This window comes from Mastigoproctus giganteus, chromosome 2, assembly GCF_048544385.1.
Source record: "Mastigoproctus giganteus isolate SK-2022 chromosome 2, ASM4854438v1, whole genome shotgun sequence".
Taxonomy (NCBI): domain Eukaryota; kingdom Metazoa; phylum Arthropoda; class Arachnida; order Uropygi; family Thelyphonidae; genus Mastigoproctus; species Mastigoproctus giganteus.
The window spans coordinates 123,313,451-123,336,933 of record NC_143576.1 but is presented as its reverse complement, the minus strand read 5'-3'; the positions used below and the strand labels follow the sequence as shown (position 1 = coordinate 123,336,933).

The window sequence follows — 23,483 nt, the reverse complement described above, 5'->3', positions numbered from 1 at the left end:
TATCTGCCTCCAAAATTACCCCCAGATCCTTTTCATTCTCAACCACTCTCAGTGTGGTACCACAGAGTTGATATGCTACTCTGAGATTACTGCTTCCCATATGTAGTACTTTACATTTGTCAATGTTAAACTTCATTTGCCACCTCTCAGCCCATCTGCTCAACTTTTCTAGATCCTGTTGCAGCAGTCAGGTGCCTCTGTAGCCAGGTGGGAAGGAGCAGCAGTGCGTAGCACACGCTTGTTGATTAGACCGGGTTCGAGCCTGTCACCACCAAATACGGAGGATGTGGAAAGGTCAGGGAATGACCACCGCATATTCTCGGAGCAATATGGCCTTGGTTGCTAATGCTCCTAAAAACCAAATAACAACAACAACGTTGCAGCAGTGTACTGTCATTAGTGTCATTAATAACCCTGCCAACCTTAGTATCATCTGCAAACTTGGACGTTAAGCCTGATATACCATCATCAATATCATTTATAAATACAGAAAAGAACAATGGACCCAACACTGAACCCTGAGGGACTCCACTAATAACATTAGTCCACGAAGAGCAGTGTCCATTGATTACCACTCTGTCTTCTCCCACTGAACCATCCCTTTATCCATAGCAGGAATTTGCCTGCAATGCCACACTGCACCAATTTGTACAGCAGTCTTCCATGTGCAACAGTATCAAAGGCTATTCTAAGATCCAAATATGATATCAAAGTTATTCTTTGCATCCAGTTCCTTTGTGACTACATCATAGTATCCAATCAAATTAGTCAGACAAGACTTCCACTTAACAAACCCATGGTGTGTCCAAACTATAACTGAAGTCTTGTCTAGATGATCCTGCAATGCTTTTTTTAACCAGTGCCTCCATTAATTTTCCTGGAACAGAAGTTAAACTAACAGGTCTGTAATTACCTGTGTCGCCCTTTGATCCTCCTTTGTGGATTGGGGTCACATTTGCACATCTCCAGTCCATGGGGACCGCTCCTGAGTCCAGGAAAGCTCTCATAACTATGGCTAAAGGTTTGCTGCCTTCTTTAATATAACTGGATAGATTCCATCCACCCCAGGTGCTTTTCTTATGTTTATCTTCAACAATTTTTCCTCCACTTTACTCTCAGTTATTACAAGATTATCTAGCTTACTACCAGAGTTGAATACACCTCTGGCATTCCCCTTCCTGAATAACTCCTCATGTGTGAATGTAGATGCAAAATATTGATTTAGTTTGTTAGCTACCTGAGCAGGATCATCAACAGTTGAATCATTGATATCAAGTGGACCAATCTGATACATCCTCTTCCTTCTAGAGTTTACTTAAGTAAAGAACTCTTTGCTGTTTTTCTTTATGTCATTTGCCAAAGATTTCTCTTAATCTGCCTTTGCCTGCCTAACCTCCTTTGTAACTTGGTTACAGACCAGATTATATCATAGGCTTCTCTGTCACATGTTAATTTATATGTATCCCATGCATTTTTCTTCTCTGTCACATGTCTAATTAGTTCATCTGACATCCATTTAGGCCTAAATCTTGAACAATATTTCTTTGTTGGTATGAAAAGCCTAGTAGCTTCAGAGATTAATTCTTTGAACGCTTCCCATTTTGAATTTGCTGTTGGTAACATCATCAGTTGGTTCCACCGTATAGAATTTAAATACTGTCTCAGACCATCATAGTCACCTTTACAAAAGCAAAAACCCTTCCCTTTACCCTTGATGGTAGTTACCTCTTTGATTAAATCCTGCTTCAGCACACTGTGATCACTGCCACCTAGTGGTTCCTTTATCTGCAGATTCTTGATGCATGAAGAATCACTACTGATAATCAGATCAAAAGTATTACTCCCTCTAGTTGCCTCCCAAACGTGCTGCTGTAAAAAAAAAACAATCATCTAATAAATTCACAAAAGCCTTGCTAGTGTGAGAGTGACTAACCCACAAATTCCAGTCAATATCCGGGAAATTAAAATCTCACATTATAAGACGTTCTAATTTACTGGCCCATTTCTATTTCTCTGCACAATTGCTCATTATACTCATCAGATTCATTAGGCTGTTGTAATTGTTGTTGTTATTTGGTTTTTAGGAGCATTAGCAACTAAGGCTATATTGCTCCGTGAAATCCGCATCCTCCATATTTGGTGGTGATGGGCTCGAACCCTGGTCTAATCAAGAAGCGTATGCTATGCACTGCTGCTCCTTCCCACCTGGCTATAGAGGCGCCCTTCATTAGGCCTATAACACACACCTACTTTCATTTTTCCTTTCCCAGTGCTTATGTCACACCAAACAGACTCAACATTGCATTGTCCACCCACATCAATTGGATACACTTCCTTAGATTTTGTGTTTCTTAACTAACAGCATAACCCCTCCTCCCTTCCTGTCCTGTCTATCCTTTCTGTACATATTGTACTCCCCAAATTCCAGTTCTGCACTGCCTGTGTGACACCATGTCTCTGATATCCCAACAATATCTGCCTTTGATGTCTTGACTAGCACTTCAAGCTCATCAAATTTATTAACTATACTCCTAGCATTTGGTGTACATGCAAGTATACATGTACCTGTTTCTACTCTTAGTTACCCTAACACAGCCCATGTATTTACTTGTTCCATTATGACTCCCAGCAGTCCTGGAAATTCCCATTGCCTTGCTTTCCAGGCTGCTGCTCAATTGCATTTCAATAGAAGTAGTGCAAGAATCACTTTTACCTCTGCCAGCGACTACTGTTAATCTATTAGTCCGTGTATCACTCCAAGCTAGCAGTTTTCTGACCCACTTAACTCTGCCTCGATAGAATCAGCAAATATTCTTGCACCCTTTCTATTTAAGTGTATCTCATCCCTGTAGAAGCAGTCTCTCCTGTTAACAAGCACAGACCAGGCTGAGAAAAATTCTACTCCTTTAGCCTTGCACAATCTCTCCAGGGCAGAATTGATCGACAAGGCTCTTATCATATAATCCCTCCTATTGTGTCTGGATAGAATTGCAGACACTTTCAAATTCAACCCTAACTCACGGCTTTTTTTTCAGCATTGTCTTGTACTTGTTAAGTTGGCCCTGGGTGCCAAGCGTATTTCGAGGCCAAGCGATATCTGTGAGATTATAAAGTGCTCTTCGAAGGCGATTAAAGTTATTTTTAAGTTTATACATTTATCTAAAGCCTTATTTTTTTTTAAAACCGTTCTACACTTGAAAAGCCACAAGTTAGAACAGAGAAAGAAAAGCCACCTTTCTTTTTATTCATTTTTCTAGGTCACTAATCAACTAACACTTTAACCGCTTGGCCTCCAACGGCACTGCTCCTGCCTCCCCGTGGCGGGGCCGGAAATCTTGGCAAGCAAGTCCACTTGCCAAGGGCTAAAAGGAGCAATCATGGATAACACAGACCATAAGGATATTGAGAACGATAATCCAAAGAGACAAAAGACTGATCGGATGGAGCAACCTTGCCCGTCGTTCTTAATCATCCACTCCCTTACTAGTCAGCCCATGAATAAATTGTCTCCGTTTGTAATACAAAAACATCTGGAGGGTATTGCAGGATCTCCCAAGATGGTGAAGAGACTGCAATCAGGAGACTTACTAGTAGAAACCACTAACCACAGACATTCCGAGAAGCTGTTACAACTCAAGCTTTGCTGGCATTCCAGTTAAAATATCTCCACACACAACCCTAAATTCATCTAAGGGTGTGATATCCAGTTGGGACTTACTGAATGTCACCGATGAAGAAATAACCCAAGAACTGCAGGGACAGAATGTAATTGAAGCAAAAAGAATAATGACTAAAAAAGATAATCAACTGACACCTACAAGAAATATTATTCTCACCTTCAATACACCCAACTTACCCTCCTCTGTAAAAGCAGGTTATTTACTTTGCCGCATCCGACCTTACATTCCAAACCCTTTAAGGTGTTACAAATGCCAAAAGTATGGCCACTCACAAACTGTATGCAGAGGAGTTCCTGTCTGCCCTAATTGTGGATCCTCAGATCACATACAAAGTAACTGTACAGCTACAAAAATGACCTGCCCAAATTGCAAAGGTGACCATCCTGCATATTCGAAGACATGTGAAAAGTGGAAAACGGAGAAAAAAATAGTAAAATACAAGGTTGAGAACAAAGTAAGTTACCCAGAAGCGAGAAAATTAGTCGCTCCTACTATAACCAAAAATATGACCTATGCCAATGCTGTAAAAAAATTTCAGACAGTCTCCACTCAAACTGATGTAACAGTTCCCACTAACAAATCAATTTCTGACTGGGCTAGAAATGTTCTTTCTAAGCAACAATCCAAGTTCTCTGACCAGGCAAATAATACTCCTCTGACAATACCAGTGGCATCTCCTGCTCCAGTCATAGATACCATATCTCATAGTTTAAACACAAATGTAGTAAAAAATTTTCAAGATACAACCATGGACACAGATGGCACACCCATACAGGAAGATCCCCTTCTAGAACTCCATGCAGAAGAAGAAATGGACACAGGTCGGCCAGTTTTCTCCAAAAAAGATAAATCTAAATTAGAACGTCATAAGCCAGTAACCTTCAAAAAGCAGTCAGATACATCTCCAACAATTAAACACAAATAATGCCTTGTATTTTACAATGGAATTGCAGAGGCTTTCGTTGCAACACAGATGATATCTGTGATCTAATTAACCGATATTCTCCAGTTGCCCTTTGTCTTCAGGAAACCTACCTAACCTCGCAAATTTCTCCTTCAATAAAAAACTATTGTCTTTATCGAAGAGATCGTAATACAGCAAATGCTGCCCATGGTGGTGTAGCAATCTTAATAAATTCAAAGATCCCAACTAAACATATTCCACTTCAAACTGAAATAGAAGCTGTTGCTGTTCATATAACTCTCCATATTTCAATAACACTGGTCTCAATATACCTACCACCAAACCATACTTACTGTTTAAAAGATCTTGAAGATCTACTCATACAGATACCTCCACCTCTCTGTATATTGGGGGATTTTAATGGACACCACCCCTTACGGGGCAGTCCTAAACTAGACACACGTGGTCAACTCGTTGAAAGCTTTCTAGAGTCACAAAACCTCACCTTACTCAATACTGGTGTGCACACTCACATACAACTCCCAACTGGACACACCTCAGCAATAGATCTCTCAATTTGTTCTCCAATACTCCTCCCAACCATAGAGTGGTATGTTTTAAATGATCCTATGGGCAGTGACCACCTTCCAATCATATGCAATTTTTTAATATCACAGTCTCCTTCAAACAAACTCCGCAGAAAATGGAAATTTGTTCGTGCAAACTGGGCAAAATTTCGATCATCAATCTCTCTTGACGAGGAAAAAAATCCAGCTCCAGAATATTGACAATGTAACAGATCACATCACATCTCCTAAAAGTGGCCAAGGACACAATACCATTATCAAATCCCCCTGGTCGCAAGCATTATAATTACTGGTGGAATGACGAATGCACAAAAGCAAAGAAAGCAAAAATCAAAGCCTGGAATTTATTTCGGCAATGTCCAACCACAAACAATCTCATTAATTATAAGAAGCTAAGAGCAAAAGCACGATTTGTACAAAGGCAAGCCAAGAAAGAATCCTGGACCCGTTTTGCATCGACCTTTAACAGAAACACTGATCCGAAAACTATATGGAAAAAATTAGACAGTTATCTGGTAAGTTTCCTACTATACCTTCTCCAATCCTCTCCTGGAAAGGGCAAGATCTATCTAGTTCCTTAGATATTGCTAATGCTTTGGGCAATACTTTTGCTGAAATATCAGCGGCATCAGCATATTCTTCGTCATTCCAACGAATTAAAAAAAACTAGAGAAAAGCATGCCATAAAATTTCAAACCACACGTACTCTTCCATATAACAAACCTCTGCAACACTCTGAACTTCTGCATGCCATTAGAACAGCCCACAATGGTGCTGCCGGGCCAGATGGGATTTATTATGTCATGCTTCAACATCTCGATGACAAAGCTTTAAGCCTGCTTCTGATTTTTTACAATCGTATATTTTTAGAAAATGTTTTTCCAACTTCTTGGCATCACTCTGTTTTGGCATTCCTAAAACCTGGAAAAGATCCAACTAACCCCTATAGCTATAGACCGATCTCTCTCTCAAGCTGTCTGAGCAAAATCCTTGAAAAAATTGTCCACAGAAGACTCGTATGGATCGAGTCACAAAATCTAATGAGCCATAGCCAATATGGCTTTCGTAAAAATAGGTCATTCTTAGATCTTATGGTCAAGGCTGAATTCGCCATTCGAAATGCCTTTGTTAAACGTGAACATCTTGTAATGGTTTCAATAGATATCGAGAAGGCTTTTGACACTACCTGGCGGCATGGCATACTCAGTGATTTTACTCTCTTGGTCTGCGAGGCAACCTTCCTATATTTGTCCAGAACTTCCTATGTACTAGATCGTTTCAAGTCCAGTACCAACATGCCCTCTCTAAAACATTTATACAGGAAGAAGGAGTACCACAGGGATCAGTACTGAGTGCCACTTTGTTTGCTCTTAGAATAGATTCCATCACCAATCAGCTTCCAAATACAGTTGAGACCTACCTTTATGCAGATGATCTTTCCATCTCCTGCCATTCCCAAAACATGAGGTCTATTGAACGACAGCTCCAGATATCACTTAATAAAATACAACAGTGGGCCAGCCTCAATGGCTATCGACTCTCGCAGCAGAAAACAGTTGCCATCCATTTTTGTAGACAGCGCAAACTTCATCCGGATCCTGAACTTCAAATTTATAATGTCTCCATCCCGGTCACTAATAGCATCAGATTTCTAGGATTAACACTTGATAATAAGTTAAATTTTATAGACCACATAAAAAATGTACGTACTTCCTGTCTAAAAAAGTTAAATATACTCAGAGCTTTATCCTCCCAAACATGGGGCGCAGATCGTACATCTCTGCTTCGGCTATATCGGGCATTAATCAGATCCCGTCTTGATTACGGAGCTCCCATCTATGATTCAGCCAGATTGAGTGCATTACGCTGGCTTGATCCAATTCAACACAGTGCCTTGAGACTTTCACTCGGTGCTTTCAGAACATCACCAGCACATAGTCTCTACATCGATGCCCATGAACCCCCACTAACTTTACGTGGAAGACACTGTTATTGAAGTATGCTGTCAAGATACAAAGCAGTGCCATGCATCCGACTCAATCATACCTGTTCAATCCACCATTAGAAAACCTTTTCAGAAATAAACCAAGCATAGTAAAGCCAGCTGGTCTTCGCCTTCTTGAACTGATGCAAATTTGGAATGTTTCCATCCTTTCCGTACAACAGACAACAACTTGTACTCAACCACCATGGGTTCCACCTCCTATACCGACCTGTGACACTTACCTCTCTCAATGGGGAAAGAACATTTTACAAACATCAAATATCAAACAACTTCACGAAGCTCACACTCAAAGATACTTTGACTTTTTTCCAATTTATACAGACGGCTCTAAATCTAATTCAAACGTCGGAGCGGCTGCAGTGTTTCCAAATACCGTTATTTCAGCATCCTTGCCATCTGAATTCAGTATCTTCTCAGCTGAATTATATGCAATCAAACTAGCTTTACGGAAGCTCTCTTCTGACTGTGCTTTAAAATCTGTTATTTACACTGATTCCCTCAGCTCAATTTTGGCTTTATGTAACCCCTTAGATAAAGTACACCCTGTTCTAGATGAAATAAAAAGCATATTACTACAAATTGAAGAATGCAATCAACTGGGTCACCTTCTGCTGGATTCCAGCTCATTCTGGCATTTTGGGCAACGAACTGGCTGATAAAGCCGTAAAAAATCCAACTAGCTTCGACTTAACTGATATCCCTGTTCCGCCATCAGACTATGCATTAATCATTCAGGCTGCATGCCTGTCAAAATGGACAGCAATATGGCACTCTCAAATTAATAATAAACTCTTTCAATTTAAACATGATCCAAAAATTTGGCGCTCCAGTGTCCACACATCAAGACGAGAAGAGGTAGTCCTTTCAAGGGTAAGAATAGGCGATACTTATCTGACCCATCTTTATTTACTCACAGGGAATGTCCCGCCACAGTGTCCACTTTGTAATATAAATCTGATTATTAAACACATTCTTATTGACTGCCCTTACTATGAACAAGACAGAACTTCAAACCTGCTATCACTGGTTAATCTTCGTAGACCAATAACTTTAGAGAATCTCATTGGAGATGATGCAGATATTTCCGAATTTTTCAACTTCATAAAGCAAACAGGACTTTTTAATCAATTCTGAATTTATGAAACTTTTTCATCTCTTTTTATAATAAATGAATAGGCGCATTATGGCCAAAGTAGCTTATGTGCCATCAAACCTCCATATCAACAACAACAACTTGTTAAGTAATTCTGCCGGTCTTCTACTCTTAATATCATTAGTCCCAACGTCTACAACAATATCACACTTTGTGCCCTTAAAGGATGATATCTGCCCTACGTCATCAACCTTTGCCCCTGGCAGACATACCCTGGTCCTGTTCCATCTATCCTTTTTGCACAATATGTTCCCTGACAATAGTCACCAACAACTAGTTCCTTTGGGACCAGTGCATTCTGCCTTGGGGGTTGTCACTGTGTTGCGTTGATGTTCAAGTGCAAGCTCTTGCATTGATGTGGGCAGCTGAGAGCTTGATAAGCCCCTCAATTTAAATCCTTTGAGGGCATCCACCCTATCCTTCAAGCTCTCATATAAGCCCATAACAATGCTGAGTTGGCACCTGATTTCCTCACACTCCTTACATCGTGCACACACAAAGACATTCCCCCCTTGGCAATATCATGTCCCGTTCCTGATTGCTCCAAAAACATCAAATAAGCAGTGCATTTCAATAGACTGTGATTCAGAGAACAACCCCCTCCCCTCAGTTCTCCCCTGAGCCACAGCACTTCCACTAGTTTGAGCCTTTTGCTTTGCTGCTCTAGTCTGAGTCATGATTTCTATTCAAGTTCACTAAAATTCCAATACAAAATATAACCTTAAACCTATATCCTAATGCAATTATAACACTATAAATATGTATTTCGGTATGGAATATTATTTCTGAGTTACGTTATGTGACTTTCTTATCCCCTGTAAACTTATATGTATTAATTTATGATGTTACGTTTGTAATAACTAGGTCGCTATATTTATTTAGTTAAAAAAGTACAGTTCAATTGACAATGAAAGTTAATAAGATTAATAAATTTTACTGATTAATTGATACTACTATACTCGCTATCTAGTTTTCTGTTAAATCTTACGCCCACTTGTTCAGATTACGAACCTAAGGGGGCATAAATTCAAATTAAGAAAAGACAGATGTAGATTAGATGTGCGGAAATTTGCCTTTAGCCAGCGGGTGGTTAATTGCTGGAACAAACTTCCATCTGTCGTTGTGGAAGTTGATAGGTTGAATAAATTTAAGGAGGAACTGGACAGGCATTTGGAGGGAATGGTGTGATTTTTTTTTTTTTTTTTTTTTTTTTTTTGCTGATGCTGCATAAGCTCATACACTTGCTTTCTTGCATCAAATGCTGCTACTACTACTACTACTATTATCTAGTTTTCCGTTAAACCTTACGCTAGCACACGTATCGTATAACAATTGTGGCAAGTTATGAATGGTTAATCTACGGACACGAGGTATTATTTACTTTCCAAATTGCACTATCTAAATTCAAAATAAACCATAGCTTAACTAGGTCTATAAGCTACTTATGGAAAATAATTTATAATCATAAAGGAATTTCATCATTTATTGTCACTTTTTTTGTTTAATTGCTAAAACTAAAAACTACAGCAGGTACAAATGTAAGCATACACTTGAATGAACAAAAAAAATGCCATGCTTCATTTGAACTGGACTTTGATATGTGCTATTATATTTCTGTTAGGGAAAATGCCTTCACTTTTGTAGTTTTGCATATTTGCATTTGTTACTTTTGTGTAGTTCCCAAGAACCCAAAAGTTCAATATTATTACTTTTGCAATTATATTTACTCCAGAATTTTTTACTGTTGTAACAACATCTGGAGCATAACCTTGTCAGAACTGCAGCAAGATATCAAGATATTCAGAGGCAGTTTACTGTTCTTGTTCTCTTTATTATCTCCACTCTTTTAAACCCTTTCCACTAGAATTATTTCCAAATTAAAAGTATCCATTACTATATAAGTTACATTATCATTGTCACATGACAGGAAATGCATTAAATGCCTTCAAATATGTTCTTATCCTTGTGATATCAGCTGCAGTAAGAAGCAGTTGTCTTGTGTGTAGAAAAGGTTAAGCAAGTATCGTTCAGTTATATTTGTACCATTCCAGTCATATTTGTATTTAGTAAAAAAAAAAAAAAAAAAACATGAATTTTTAAAAAAAAATGAAAATGTAGATTTAGTAATAAAAGCATTTATTTTTATATCTTTTTATTTAATGAATAATGAATATACAGTCGATTCTGGTTATTTGGGACATATCGGGACTAGTGCATTTTGGCCTGATTAAACGGCTGCCCCAGTTATCTGAAGTTTCACGTAAAAAAAGTTAGATATACAATGGACCCCCCACTTTACAATTGGTTCACCGTACAATCAAATCACATCACCATAGTAAAGTACTGTTCACTATACGATATGGTAAGCGCTGGTCATTGTGATCATGTTTGTGAATTGAATTTTAATTCTATTAAACAGCGATTCTAATTAGCGAAAACAGGAGGAATTATTATCCACAGGCTATTAAAGTAAAGATATATTAAGCACAAGTTTACCCTTTATTAATTAAAAAATTAAATGACACGTGATAATCGGAATGATTAATGCTTACTGTAATATGTACATACTAACTAATTGATATTTCTGTTCACTGACATTTGTGGGTGGGTGGGTCAAAATTTAAAATGGTAAAAAGATAAGCAATCAATAACAAAACACAGCATACACAAATTGCAAGTAACATGATATGTGTGAGAACGGAGTAACAAGTTATGAAGCTTTAAAAATAGGAATGAAGAGAAGATTCTGAAAATTAATTTTTTTTTATATGATTGAAGATTCCATGGAAGTGTAAACACATTTCTTCATAATAACCCACAGAATTCCGGCTATCGGTATCATCGCAAATTCAGTAAGATCAAGTTTACTATCAGTTTATGATAGATTACACTAACAGAAAAGCCCAATAAACAGGGGACTGCTAACTGTTTTTATTGTTTTATGGTTGTGACCTCCAGAAATCCGACTGAACCATGTGATACAGTCGGAGACAATTGTAAGGTAATCTCCAGTGCTGCAGTCTCCTGCCCCGATTAAACGGCATGTTGTCCCAATTAAGCAAAGTAAACCCTGGCTATTTTCTTGATTGGTTTCTGTTTTTTAAGATTTACCCCAAATAAATGGCTGTCCTGATTAACCAAGTGGCCCAAATAACTGGAATCCATGTATTATATTTTCAATGATTTCAGAAGCCCTCTAAATTCTGGAGCCCCTACTAACTGCTTATACAACTTATGCTTAAATCTACAACTGATCCTGCCAGCTCACACAAGGGGCTTGCATCTGGTGAGTACAGGCCTGGCACACCCAGGGTCCTGAGCTGGATATTATCATCCTTCTCTTTCATGGTGATCATGGTGATTCTCTTCTACTTCTCTCTCTCTCTGAGGGTAATTCAGAATTTTTTTTTTTTTTTTTTTTTTTTGGCTGGTGCAGCATAAGCCTCAGGCTTCCTTGCACCATATGGCTAATAATAATAAGAGACAGGTAGGCAGGTATGTGCTGAAGAAGAGGGAATTTAGTTTCCATAAAGATTCATAATTACTATGTTTTTTGCCTAGTTGGAGTTTCACTGAAACGTGTTATTTCATCACTATTCACAGCTACAGAAGAATTTTACAAAAAGAATAAGAGCACGTAGGTATGAATGAAGCTGAAGAAGGTACTGTTTTATATACAGTCAAAACACTGTGACAATAAGCTCAGCATTTTTAGACAGACATGTGGTAGGAAAGGCCTACACTGGATTTTGGAACTTATGTAAGTGGAATGCTTGTGGAAATTTGATTGTCCTGAAGTTGAATTTTTGCCTTAATGCACATGATGTTTTTGTTTTGGATGAATGGCATTATTTTCCTCTTTTGGTAATGTTTTTCAGTTTGAGATGCTATTGGTGATTTTGTGTAAACTTGTGGATATTGGTGTTACCTGTGAGGTGAGATGAGCCAAAATCTCATAGCCACCATTGGAGAAGACTGGAGTGTACTTAGGGTAAAGTCTAGATGCTTTGCACTTATTTTTAATAATAAAAGTCCCTTCATGGTGAGAAGAAACTATGCCAGCAAATCTGAGCAGTGAGAACTAAGTGAAACAGAAATTATGTAGCACTTTTTATGAGAAACATTTGAAGCTGAAAGCAAGTAAGGGTCATGGGTTATAGTATATATACATACAGGGCCCAGTCACATTATTATGACCACCTACCTAGTATCCAGAATATGCACCTTTCACAGCATGCACCGCAGCCAGTCACCGTGGGAGGGACTCAATAAATCTGCGAAAGTTGCTACGGGTATCTGTGATCATGCAAGCTGCAGTGCACCCCAGAGTTCCTGTGGATTCCTTGGTGGAGGATCCATCAGTCTGTGTCGATCGAGGTGGTCCCATAGATTTTCAACTGGGTTATGATCCGAGGAATTCGGTGGCCAAGGGAGTAGCTTGAATTTATCTGATGCAATAGAAGCTTTATCTGACGCAATACCTTTACTTTGCAACAAACAAAATGACTAATCAAATATCGTATACATTTCACTACAAATGTTACTTTTAAGGTGATGCAGTTTTTTTGTCCGCGACTACACACACACACACACACACACACACACACACACACACACACACACACACACACACACATATATATATATATTTTTTTTTAGAAACAAAAAGGGAATGCAACAAACCATTAAAGATAATCAAGGGTTGTCATTATACAAGGTGATTTCCTTGAACTGGAGACAGCAATGTATTGCCGATCCAAAAAAATGGGTAAACAAAGTAACTGAAGACTGGTCAATCTGACTTCAGTGATGGGGAAAATAATGAAAGTGGTGATGAAGAATGCACTACAGGATCATCTAGATAGAAAAGGTTTTTCTCAAGGGAACATAGCACAGTTTTGTAAAGGAAGGGAATCTTTTGTATATAACATGAGTTGGATGCAGGAAATAATATAATTTTTTTCATTTGGACTTCAGAATCAGTAGAGTTGGTCCCACATGAGTGTTTGCTATGTAAGCTGGAACATATTTAGATTGCGGGTAAGAGCCTTATGTCCTGTCCTCCTATAGTATGGTATCTATTATAATTTAACAACAAATTAAACAGATTTCCATTCATAATATATTATTATATCTGAAATTCTACAAAGTTTAATAACACATTACTTATGTTTTATTCACTACTTTGCCATCTAGTATAATAGAACCTTAAAATTTACTAGGGTAAAGTAAAATTTACTTTTACTTTACCTTTATAGTTCATTTCTTTTTTTCTTTTTTTTTCCTTTTGCAATTCTATAATCTCTGTAGTTTCAGGCAAAATTTTTCTGTGATGATGGAATTTTTGCAGTACTTTTTTTTTTTTTTTTTCCCCCATAATAGTACTTATTTAATTGGTTTTAAGGAGTGCATACAGGGTTTTTCACATGAACACTTGTTTTTCATTTCACAATACAAATACAACCAACCAACCAGAGGTAATACTACAAATTCTGTTGTCTTTATGCCAGTCTAAGCAAGCCTATCCAAATCAAATATAATCTTTTTTTACCTTTCTGAAAATTGATATCGATTATGTTTAGTGCACAAAATGTGAAAATCTCTTATGTATGGAATAATTTTTGGTTTTGTTAAATAACTTTTATAAAATTTTTTTTTTTTACAGATAGAAAACAGTGGGTTGCAATTGGAGTATTATCTGGAATGATGGTTGTTGTGGTTGCCCTTCTCTTTGTATTTTGAAGGAATTCTGCTTAAAGAATATTTATATAAAAATATCTTTAAAGATATGCCATTTATCAGTTTGCCAACACAGAGGGTCCAATTAAACGCCTGTTGAAAAAAGAAACAGTGGAGAAAAAATTTTCTTATTTAAATGGACAAGTTTGTTAGTAGTCTTTCATAAATAAAAATGTGCAGCTGGATCACTATATTATTTGTTAAAAGAACTCTGTTATATTTGTGTTAGTCTGTCTACACATGAAACAACTTTAACCTATTTTCTCCTATGGATTTAGGTTTTCTTACACTTGCATCATACTTTCCTACCTCCCAGTTTTTTTCTCAGCTGACTTTAAAAAGTATCTCATACACCAAAGGTGCCTCATAATGCTATGAGAATTTTCTTTTGTTATCATATTTATAGTATAAGGAAACTGGACTTAAAATGTATTTGTTTCTCTAATCAAATTTGTTAAATTACTGAGCTATTGAAACAAATGCTGAGAATATGGATGGTGACATTTCTGAGAGCCGTTCAGAGAGATGAACTTAACCAATTTGTTACTGTTAATATATAAAAGTACAGGTTATCTGGTGAAGTATTTTTATAGTTTACATTGAACATTTTTTTTTTTTTTTTTTTTTTTTTTACTGTGATGAATAATTTTATTTCTTGGCTTGAATTTAATGTAGTAAAATATGTAACACAGTAAGAGTATATATGAGATATTCTAACGTGTTTCCATAAATTTTGTTATTAGCTGAAAGTTGTATCTTGTTATATTAAATGTTAATAGTGAGAGCAGGGAGATGAATAATAATTAGTAGTGCTTATTAGTCTTTTTTATTAATTTGATTACAGGAGTGAACATTTATTATGAAACTAGATACTATAACTAAGCCACTAACATTATTTTCTTTACGGTAATGTCAGTCATTTCGCTCTGTGAAAATATATGTAAATGGAATAAGATATGATGAAAAACATGGATGTAATATTTTTTGTATTTTGATAAGGAAGGTTAAAGTAATCCAAATGCTGATCAGTTAAAGAAAACACTTTTCACTTGATAAAAATTAAATTAGTCTATTGGCCAATCTTGATGAAAAAATTTGTTTCTTTAAACAGCCCAGTTACCAAATTAAGTAACGTGCCCAAATTCTCATGTGAAATTCTTTTATCTGGTCAAAGAAGGGAAGAATATACATGAATATAAAAAAATACAAAGAAATATGTAACAGTTGCTAAGTGGACAATTACAATCAATATTTATCTAATTATATGTTTAGATGATTAATGCAGGGGGAAATCTTTTTGTTATAATTAATGCAATCACAGTGAAAGGGATATTATTAACTGAATAAAAACATGATTATATAGGCAAACTAATTAAGGGTTCTTTTGATTAAAATTAAATTGTCAAAAGCTGATAAAATCTTAGGTCTACCCCTGAAGTTTTCTTTTGTACGTGTGTGTGGGGAATGCTTATAACATAGTTAACATATCATTGTTTCTCGCTTTTTTTGCCCTGTTCTAGAACACTAAGTACTACAAGTGATTTTTATCACAGAACTATTTTTAGAAAATTATATTTGGCCACAAATGAAGAATTTTTATTAATTTTTTTTTTGCTAGTTAGTACACTGTGCAATTCAAAAATAAATTATGATTAAGGTAAATGTTACGACTTAATTTGGTAATTGAGAATGATTAATGGAAGTGATAAACTGCATTAATCAATCTCAATTACCAGACTTTAGGAGAGAATGTAAAATTTTTATCCTGACTAATATTTAATCTAATTTTAATTTTTATCATGTGGGCAAGCATTTTCTTCAACTTTTAAAGGTTAATGTAATTCCTATTTCAGGATGATTCGGCTGAACTTTGTAATGATTTGATGATTTTTTTTAAAGTGTTTAATTATTTTTTGGGGGATTTTCTAAAATTCTGGACTACGTTGTGGGCATATTTAACATGCTCGCTGCCTTTTATATTTGTGAGGGTCCTTTATGTGAGCTTTGGGACACTTCGCTGTGGTGCTGGAACAAGTAGACACTACTTTTTAGTAAATGGATTTCATCTGCATAGAATCATTACTCCAAGTAATGCTGGCATCTGTTGTTTGTAGCATTCTAACTTCAACAGATGCATTTGAATGAAATTCAGAATCGACATCACTTGAATAGAATTCTATTTCAGTATCAAAAGATATAAATAACTGATTCAATGTTATCAGCTTCAATGTACCCTCCATCCCTGTTTCTTTTCAGTCCTGATGTCCCAGGCTGCAGATCCTTTTTACATAAAATTTTATCAGTAGGTATGCACTAAGATGTTTTGTTTTTCACAACTAAAGTATTAAAATTTAGCAAGCATAATCTTCAAAAAAAAAAAAAAAATTATACCCTTTCTTCTGGAAAATACTAAACTAAAAATAACTTCAACATAAACAAAGAACATATGAAACTGAAACTTTTTATAGTGTGCTCTAGACAGTGTGATTGATGCTAAGCAAAATCCTAGCTGTAATGCAGTAGCCTATGGTTCAGTCTGTATACCGATATTGCTCAGTTGTGCTTTTCCTTTTACAGTGCTCAGTTATCAACTTCAATTAAAAGGATGCATATGTGTGTTAAGGCAAAAATATTGCAGTTTGTTTTGATGCAATTTTGCTGGGTAGTGAACATGTTAATGAGCCTTGCTTCCTTATTTAATTACCCCCCCCCCGTAGCTATTTTCTGCAGATCCTTAATGGTCTTAGTTTTTGTAGTAAATTAATAATAATATAACCAAAATAAAAAAAGTTTTTATTTAATCTGTTATCATAATATTAAATGTAGATTTCCTGCCTGCTATTCATAAATAAATTTTCTGCTTATACACTCTGAGATGACCATATAAAGTTAGCAGTTCACAAGATAGAAAGAACACAAGAGGATCACCATATTTATTAGTCACATGAGCTTTAACTATGGTTACTCTAGGGTAGTGTTTCTCAACCTGTGTGCTGTGAGTATGCTTAATATTCCGTGGAAAATGCAAATTAAAAAAATGAATTAATAAATCCAAGTTTTATAATAAAAATTGTATTTTTGTTTGTTTTTATATAATGCTAATTTTTTTACATTTTCTTTGAAATTTTATGTATGTTAAAAAAAACACACCAAAATTAAAAGCATTTAAAACAAATAATAAGTGTACCATTAAATATACCCAACAAAAAATAACTTCCAGTTTGTGAATACGAGTGATTGTAGTGCTGTAAAATGTTGGTCTTTAACAGTGTGCCGCTGCAATGAAAAGGTTGAGAAACACTAGTGTGTGCACATCCTCTGCCTTTGCACTTGACCATTCAGCTACAGTAACTGTCGTGTTTCCTATTCCTCCACCTTTCTGCTTCAGGATACTTGTCTAAGAAGTTCATTTATAGATGTGTATAAAACAAATTTAATATGTTGACTCAACATATTGGGAAAAAGAAAAATTATGTATAAATAAGGTCATCTTTGTTTCATGTTCTCATTTTTCTCCCATTAGTAGTTCAGCATTGCTTTGTAGTGCTCTTTAGTATGTAAGGGCCACCATTGTTCGCATCTGTTACATCGGTAAGCTCATTAGTTTATCTGTTAGTTTGGTAATGCATTTATTTGTATAAAATATGAGTGTTTCCATGTCCATTGTTGCCTTCTGACAAGATGGAGCTAATTGGTTGGTTTTTCTTTATTTTTGTTTCATAGTATTGGTTGTGATGCGAGTTTTCCATTTTCTTTTATAGTGATATTTCATGTAGTTCGCCCTTGGTGCCATCAAGGGGTGTATCAATTTGTTATAATTGGCTTTATTTAAAATTATTTTACGAATATATTTCTTCTACATCACCCTTATTCTCAGTTTAGCTCCCCTATCCCTCCTTCTTTTGTTGCTCTAACTATAGTAACAACATTAAAGAAACCTGGCTTTGCTGTTCTGTTAATATATTTTTACTGAGTACCAATAGAAATAGAGTTGTTCCCCTTCTAGAAATGTATGCATTTGGTCTTATCATAACATTTTTGTATTTATTAAATTATCTTTTATTAAAAGTTTACGGAATAGTTTTTTAGTAATTTGCATTTTATTTATATACAGAAAACAGAATAGACTATAACTGTAAAAACCATTTGTCACCTATATTTCAATATACTAAACTATAATTATTTTGTTATATAATGTAGCTGTTCAGAGTATTTTGTTTTAAACATATAAAATTAGGAATATGATATTATTATAGTTGGAGCTTATAACCATGATATAAAATCAAGATTTTGCACAAAACCAAGTCAGCCATCAAGCTAGTTTTTATTAAGAAATACAGGATATTAATAAGATAATGTATCTAATTCAATGTCAATAGGGTTTTAATGCTTGTTACAATGGTAGTATATTTACCCAATTCAGGTCCACTACTTTATAGCCATGAGGACTTAACAAATTAGTTTTAATAGCATTTTGTGAGAACAGAATTTAGCTAGCACCTACATTCCACTTTAGATTCTCTAAGTATACCCAAGTAAAAGTTGTAATCAGGTTACAATCTAATTAAAGTTATCGTGTGAAACATTTGCTGTTGAATGGTTTCAGCTTACTTTGGTAACTGTTTTTCATTTTGTATTTAACCAAGAAGAATTTTTGTTTATGAATGAAATTTATCATTTGTTAACAATTCCTAACAGGGATTGACTTGACAAAATGCATCCTTTGTGTACTTTTTTTTTATATTTTTTATTGAAACTAAAGCTAACATTTCACATCATGATTTAACTTAATTGTTTGCTGCTTCCACCAAACATAGTTTAACAATGCTGAATGATCTAATTCAGATGTACATTTATTTTAATTCTAATATTACCAAGATGGGGGTTTAGTCTTCTAGAAAAAGCTTAAGCCTTCAACATGTTTAGTTTGTATTATTAGAGATATGTGCAAGAACTGATAATGGTGGCATGAGAATATAAAACTTTTACTTTCACCAATAAAGAAAAGCTTACATTAAATTGCATGCTAGTATAAAATTAAACTAATTATATGATACAATTAAATCTGATATTGTATTTGATGTTGAACCAAGCTTATCAGTTTTTGCATTTTCATATATTTGAAATTAAGATTATATTCTTCCCTGAGAAATGTTAGGAGTTATATTCTGTTTAGGAAAATTTTCTCTCTCTCATGTAATGTTATTAATATCCTTGTAGTCTATTTTGTAAAATTCCTCAAGCAGTTTGTGCTGGAGCAATTTTACAGGATAAAAGCTGCTGTTCCAAAATATAAACAGAAAATTTATTTACTACTCATGTATTTACTGTAAAATTGCTGCATGATTTGTATATTTCAGAATTTATGAAGTATTTGACATACTTACTTTCAAATCACAAACTTTTTCTTATCTTACTTTAGAAAGTTTAAGAACCATCTTATTTCTATTAATTTTTGTTAAAGTAGCTTGACACAATTATGTAAAACTGTTTATTATATGATTGAGCTTAATATAATCAAAGACATCTTAACTGAAATGTTAATGTTTTACTTCATATTGTCTGAAATATTACTGATTTATAATTTGGGTAAATTGTATTACTGTATTTTACTGATTCTGATATAAATGAAGCACTTCACAGTGGTCTTCTGACTTCCATTCAATTTCAGTGTCAACTTTAACAGTCATCTAGTCACATGCATTCACTGTGGAGTAAAAAATGCAGATAACAACATTCCTTTTATATCTACAATTAATTTACTTATTATATGATGCTTCAACAATATTTCAGCATGTAAAGTAAAATATTAATTCCTAAACTTTTTAAGGCTTAGATAAATAATTTGTCAGCTGAAATTGCAAAACTTCATGACTTTTTTATTGATGCCATACTTTTCCAAATATGTTACTGTTTAGCAAACTTGAAAGTATGTTAAATTAAAATGTTAATTTTATTTGTCACTGTGTTAATATCTGAAAGTGAAGTAATATTTTAAAAAAAATTAGCAGTCATTTTGTGATACTTTACATATAAAATATATAATTTTATAAATTCAGCAAGTAACAAACCTTCCAAAACAGGTAATATCTATATATTAGTTGGCTAAGTTTTACAATTCAGATAAAAATTTCAGATCATTCGTTTACACAGGATAATTATGTTTGCTATTTAAAAAAAAAAAAATAGCAAATACTTTGCTGGTGTTATTTCCACATTTTATATGTATACCTTCCATGAACTGAATAAGTCATTAATCAACAAATATTAAAATTTTTAAAATTCAAATATTTAATTAGTTGCCTTTTATAAGTATTTTGAACAAATTTATTTATCTGTCTAGAATAAACTGTTTTGTGATGTTTGAATTTTAATAGCAGCTGAAGAACATGTTTTAATATGGAATTTTAATTAAGTAATGGCTATTATGCTATTCACATTCCATAAAAGTACTTTGGTTCATTTTCTTAGGAATAAGCAATCATATATCATTTTGGCTTTTTTTGTCAAAAGTGATTATATATTTATTACCCTTTGGTAGTTCTAAAACTGAAACAAAATACGGTTATATATGAATGGTGTTTTTGATATGTGTGTGCAAAATGTTTGCATCAATTTATTGGTATTGTGGACTTCACTTATTGGGTTTTATAATCAGAGCCCTTGCAATATTATTAGTATAATATTAGCAAATTTGATTATTAGATTGACTGTTCTAATTTTTTTAACGATCAGACTAGCATTTGATTCATAAGCTCATTTGATTCATAAATCACTAGAGTATGTGTGCTACCATATGTTTGTTTATATTTAAAAAAAAAAAAAAAAAAAAAGTTCAAATTACAACTAGCTAAGCAATAGCAAAAGGCATTGAAAAACTCTCAAGACCAGATGTTTAGAACTGAGGGGTTTGAATAACTGATATTCAGATAGTTGATAATCTTCTGTGTAAAACTTGATCAGAAATAATGTGCAGTCTACCTCCAGAAGCAATGACTTAGACTGTTGTTAATAAATTTGCATATTAACTAACAAAATAACTGGTCCCATTGAAATTTTACATGCAGTAAATTCCATAAATTTACTAAACTGAAAGAATGTGATCTGTACATTCTTATAATTGATAAAAGTTAAAGAATATTTTTTTAAACATACTTGGAAAAATATAAATGCAATGCTATATGAATTAATAAATAAAGATTCAGTGGGTAAAAATTCATTACACTAAACATATTTGTTAATGAGATTGTTGTTTTATTATTTAAACAATTGGCTAAGTTTGAACAATCAAACACTGGTAGCATTAGACTCTGGTAAAAAGAATGTCTGTAATTTAAAAAATGCAAATGGTAATAATATAGTAAAAGTCAGAAAATCTGGACTGCTCAGGGATTGGGTTGATTCAGATTTTCTGGATTCTCAGGCAGTACTTTTAAAATTCAAATTTAAGATGGAATAAAGAAGAGATAACTAAGTAAATTTTGACAGTTTATTCATTGGCAAATAAAGCAAGTTTCATTTATCGAAACGAGCAGTTTTAAAGAAAAATAAATCACCAGACAAAGATGTAAACAAAAACTTTCACCACAAAAAAACAAGCATTACCACAAAAGAGTGGTAATGCTTGAAATCGTGTTTAAAAAAATGAACAATGTAAAAGAAAAAATACAGTATATAAATGAAAGCAGAAGATACATATTTTATATAAATTTTTTGTTTTTAGTTTATTAATGAAACATTTTCATATAAAATACAAAGTTCGAAAAACAAACAAATATATTTATTCGTTCTTTTCCGCGATTTCTGTTGCACTGCTTGATGCCTCTATTGCTTTCTTTAAATACTTTCATATATCACCTTGTGTACAATTTCTTTGTGATAAAATTATTATGCACCATGTGCGCATGCATGACGTCTTGAAAACTGAAGCTATGGTTCAGTCTTCAAGACATCATAGCTTCCATAAATTTAATAACCGTTTCAACAGACTTTTCTGCAGTAGCCCAAGATATCTTTTCTTCTTCAACTTTGTTGTTTTCTTTACCAGATTCTTCTGAATAATTCTCTTCTATCTTATCAAGAGTTAATGGTTTGAATAATTTCTTGAAAGTTGCTGCAACTTCAACATCATCTTCAATGCATATCCACTCCACTCTTCTATGTCATCAGCATTAAGTTTGCATAGAGGGTTGTCTTCTGTACATAATTTAACAGTTTCCATCAGTTCTTTCATTTCAGATGCCTTCAGCTTTATGTGAAAGCCTTCAAAATCTTTGTTTCGACCAGATTATAGATCTGATCGAAACAAAGATTAATTTTTGCCACACTCTTAAGAGTTACAGGCTTGACTGCATTCCATGCAGTCGGGAGTAAAAATGTTACATCTTTGATTGTAAAACTGCATTGAAATTCTCAGGGGTCAACATTCTTATGCATCATTTTTGTCATAAAATCATTTTTATAGTGACATTTAAAGTTCCTAATGACTCCTTGATCCATGGGTTGAATTAATGGTGTTACGTTTGGTGGCAAGGAACATGCAAAAATATTCCTGCAATCAGACACTAATTTTGATTCATGCAGGTGGGCCCTACAGTTGTCGAAGTAGCAGGCACTTTGTATTTGCAGACTTCCCCAATTTTCTCAAGTTCTGACGAACTGATGGAACAAAATCATGAACAAACCAATCACAAAATATATCTTTGACCATCCAAGCATTCTTTTGGGCTTTATAAGTCACAGGTAACTGCAAAATTTCTTTAAAGGCCCATGGGTGCTAAAATTTGCCAATCACCAAAAGCTTAATTTTATGCTGACCTGAAGCATTAGCACACATCAGAACGGTTACTCTTTCCTTAAAGCTTAAACCCTGTTGCATTTTGTTCTTGGTTTCCAGCCAAAGTTTTTGTGGGCAAACACTTCCAGTAAACTGCTGTGTTTCATCAGTATTATGAATTTGATCGGCTGTAAGGTCATAATCAGATACAATTTTTTTTTTTTTTTTTTTTTTTTAAATATTGCATTATATTCTGTTGCTGCTTGTGTATCAGCTGACTGTCTTTCTCCAGCACTATCTAATTGTCTAATACCATGATGACTCTTGAAATTCCTAAGCCATCCATCACTAAATGTGCACTCTGATTCAATGTTCATTTGCTCCTTAAAAGACCTTGCTTTGGCAATAAGCATCGACCGAGAAATTGCCATACCTTCTGATCGTTTTAACAAAAACCATTCATACAACACTTTATTGAGCTTCTCTAATTTTGGCTGATATAAACTTTTTCTCTCAGCAATTTTATTGTAAGGCTCAGGCAAGGCTGTGAATTCTAGAATTTTATTCTTTGCCTTTTTTTTATATCGTAAATTGTAGACTTTCCGATGTTGTATGTTTCCATTAGAACAGCATTGCTCA

The 23,483-nt window shown here is 34.5% G+C and overlaps 1 protein-coding gene across 1 annotated transcript in view; it reads left to right on the top strand.

Moving 5' to 3' along the window:
• LOC150089539 (syntaxin-6-like) overlaps positions 1 to 14,136 on the top strand; it is a 140,800-nt gene extending 126,664 nt beyond the window's left edge. Inside the window, exon 8 of the mRNA XM_090368656.1 lies at positions 13,995 to 14,136. Within this exon, the coding sequence (XP_090224782.1) occupies positions 13,995 to 14,071 (77 nt within the window). The 3' untranslated portion in view covers positions 14,072 to 14,136. The remainder of the gene's footprint in view (positions 1 to 13,994) is intronic.
• The last annotated feature ends 9,347 nt before the right edge of the window (positions 14,137 to 23,483 follow it).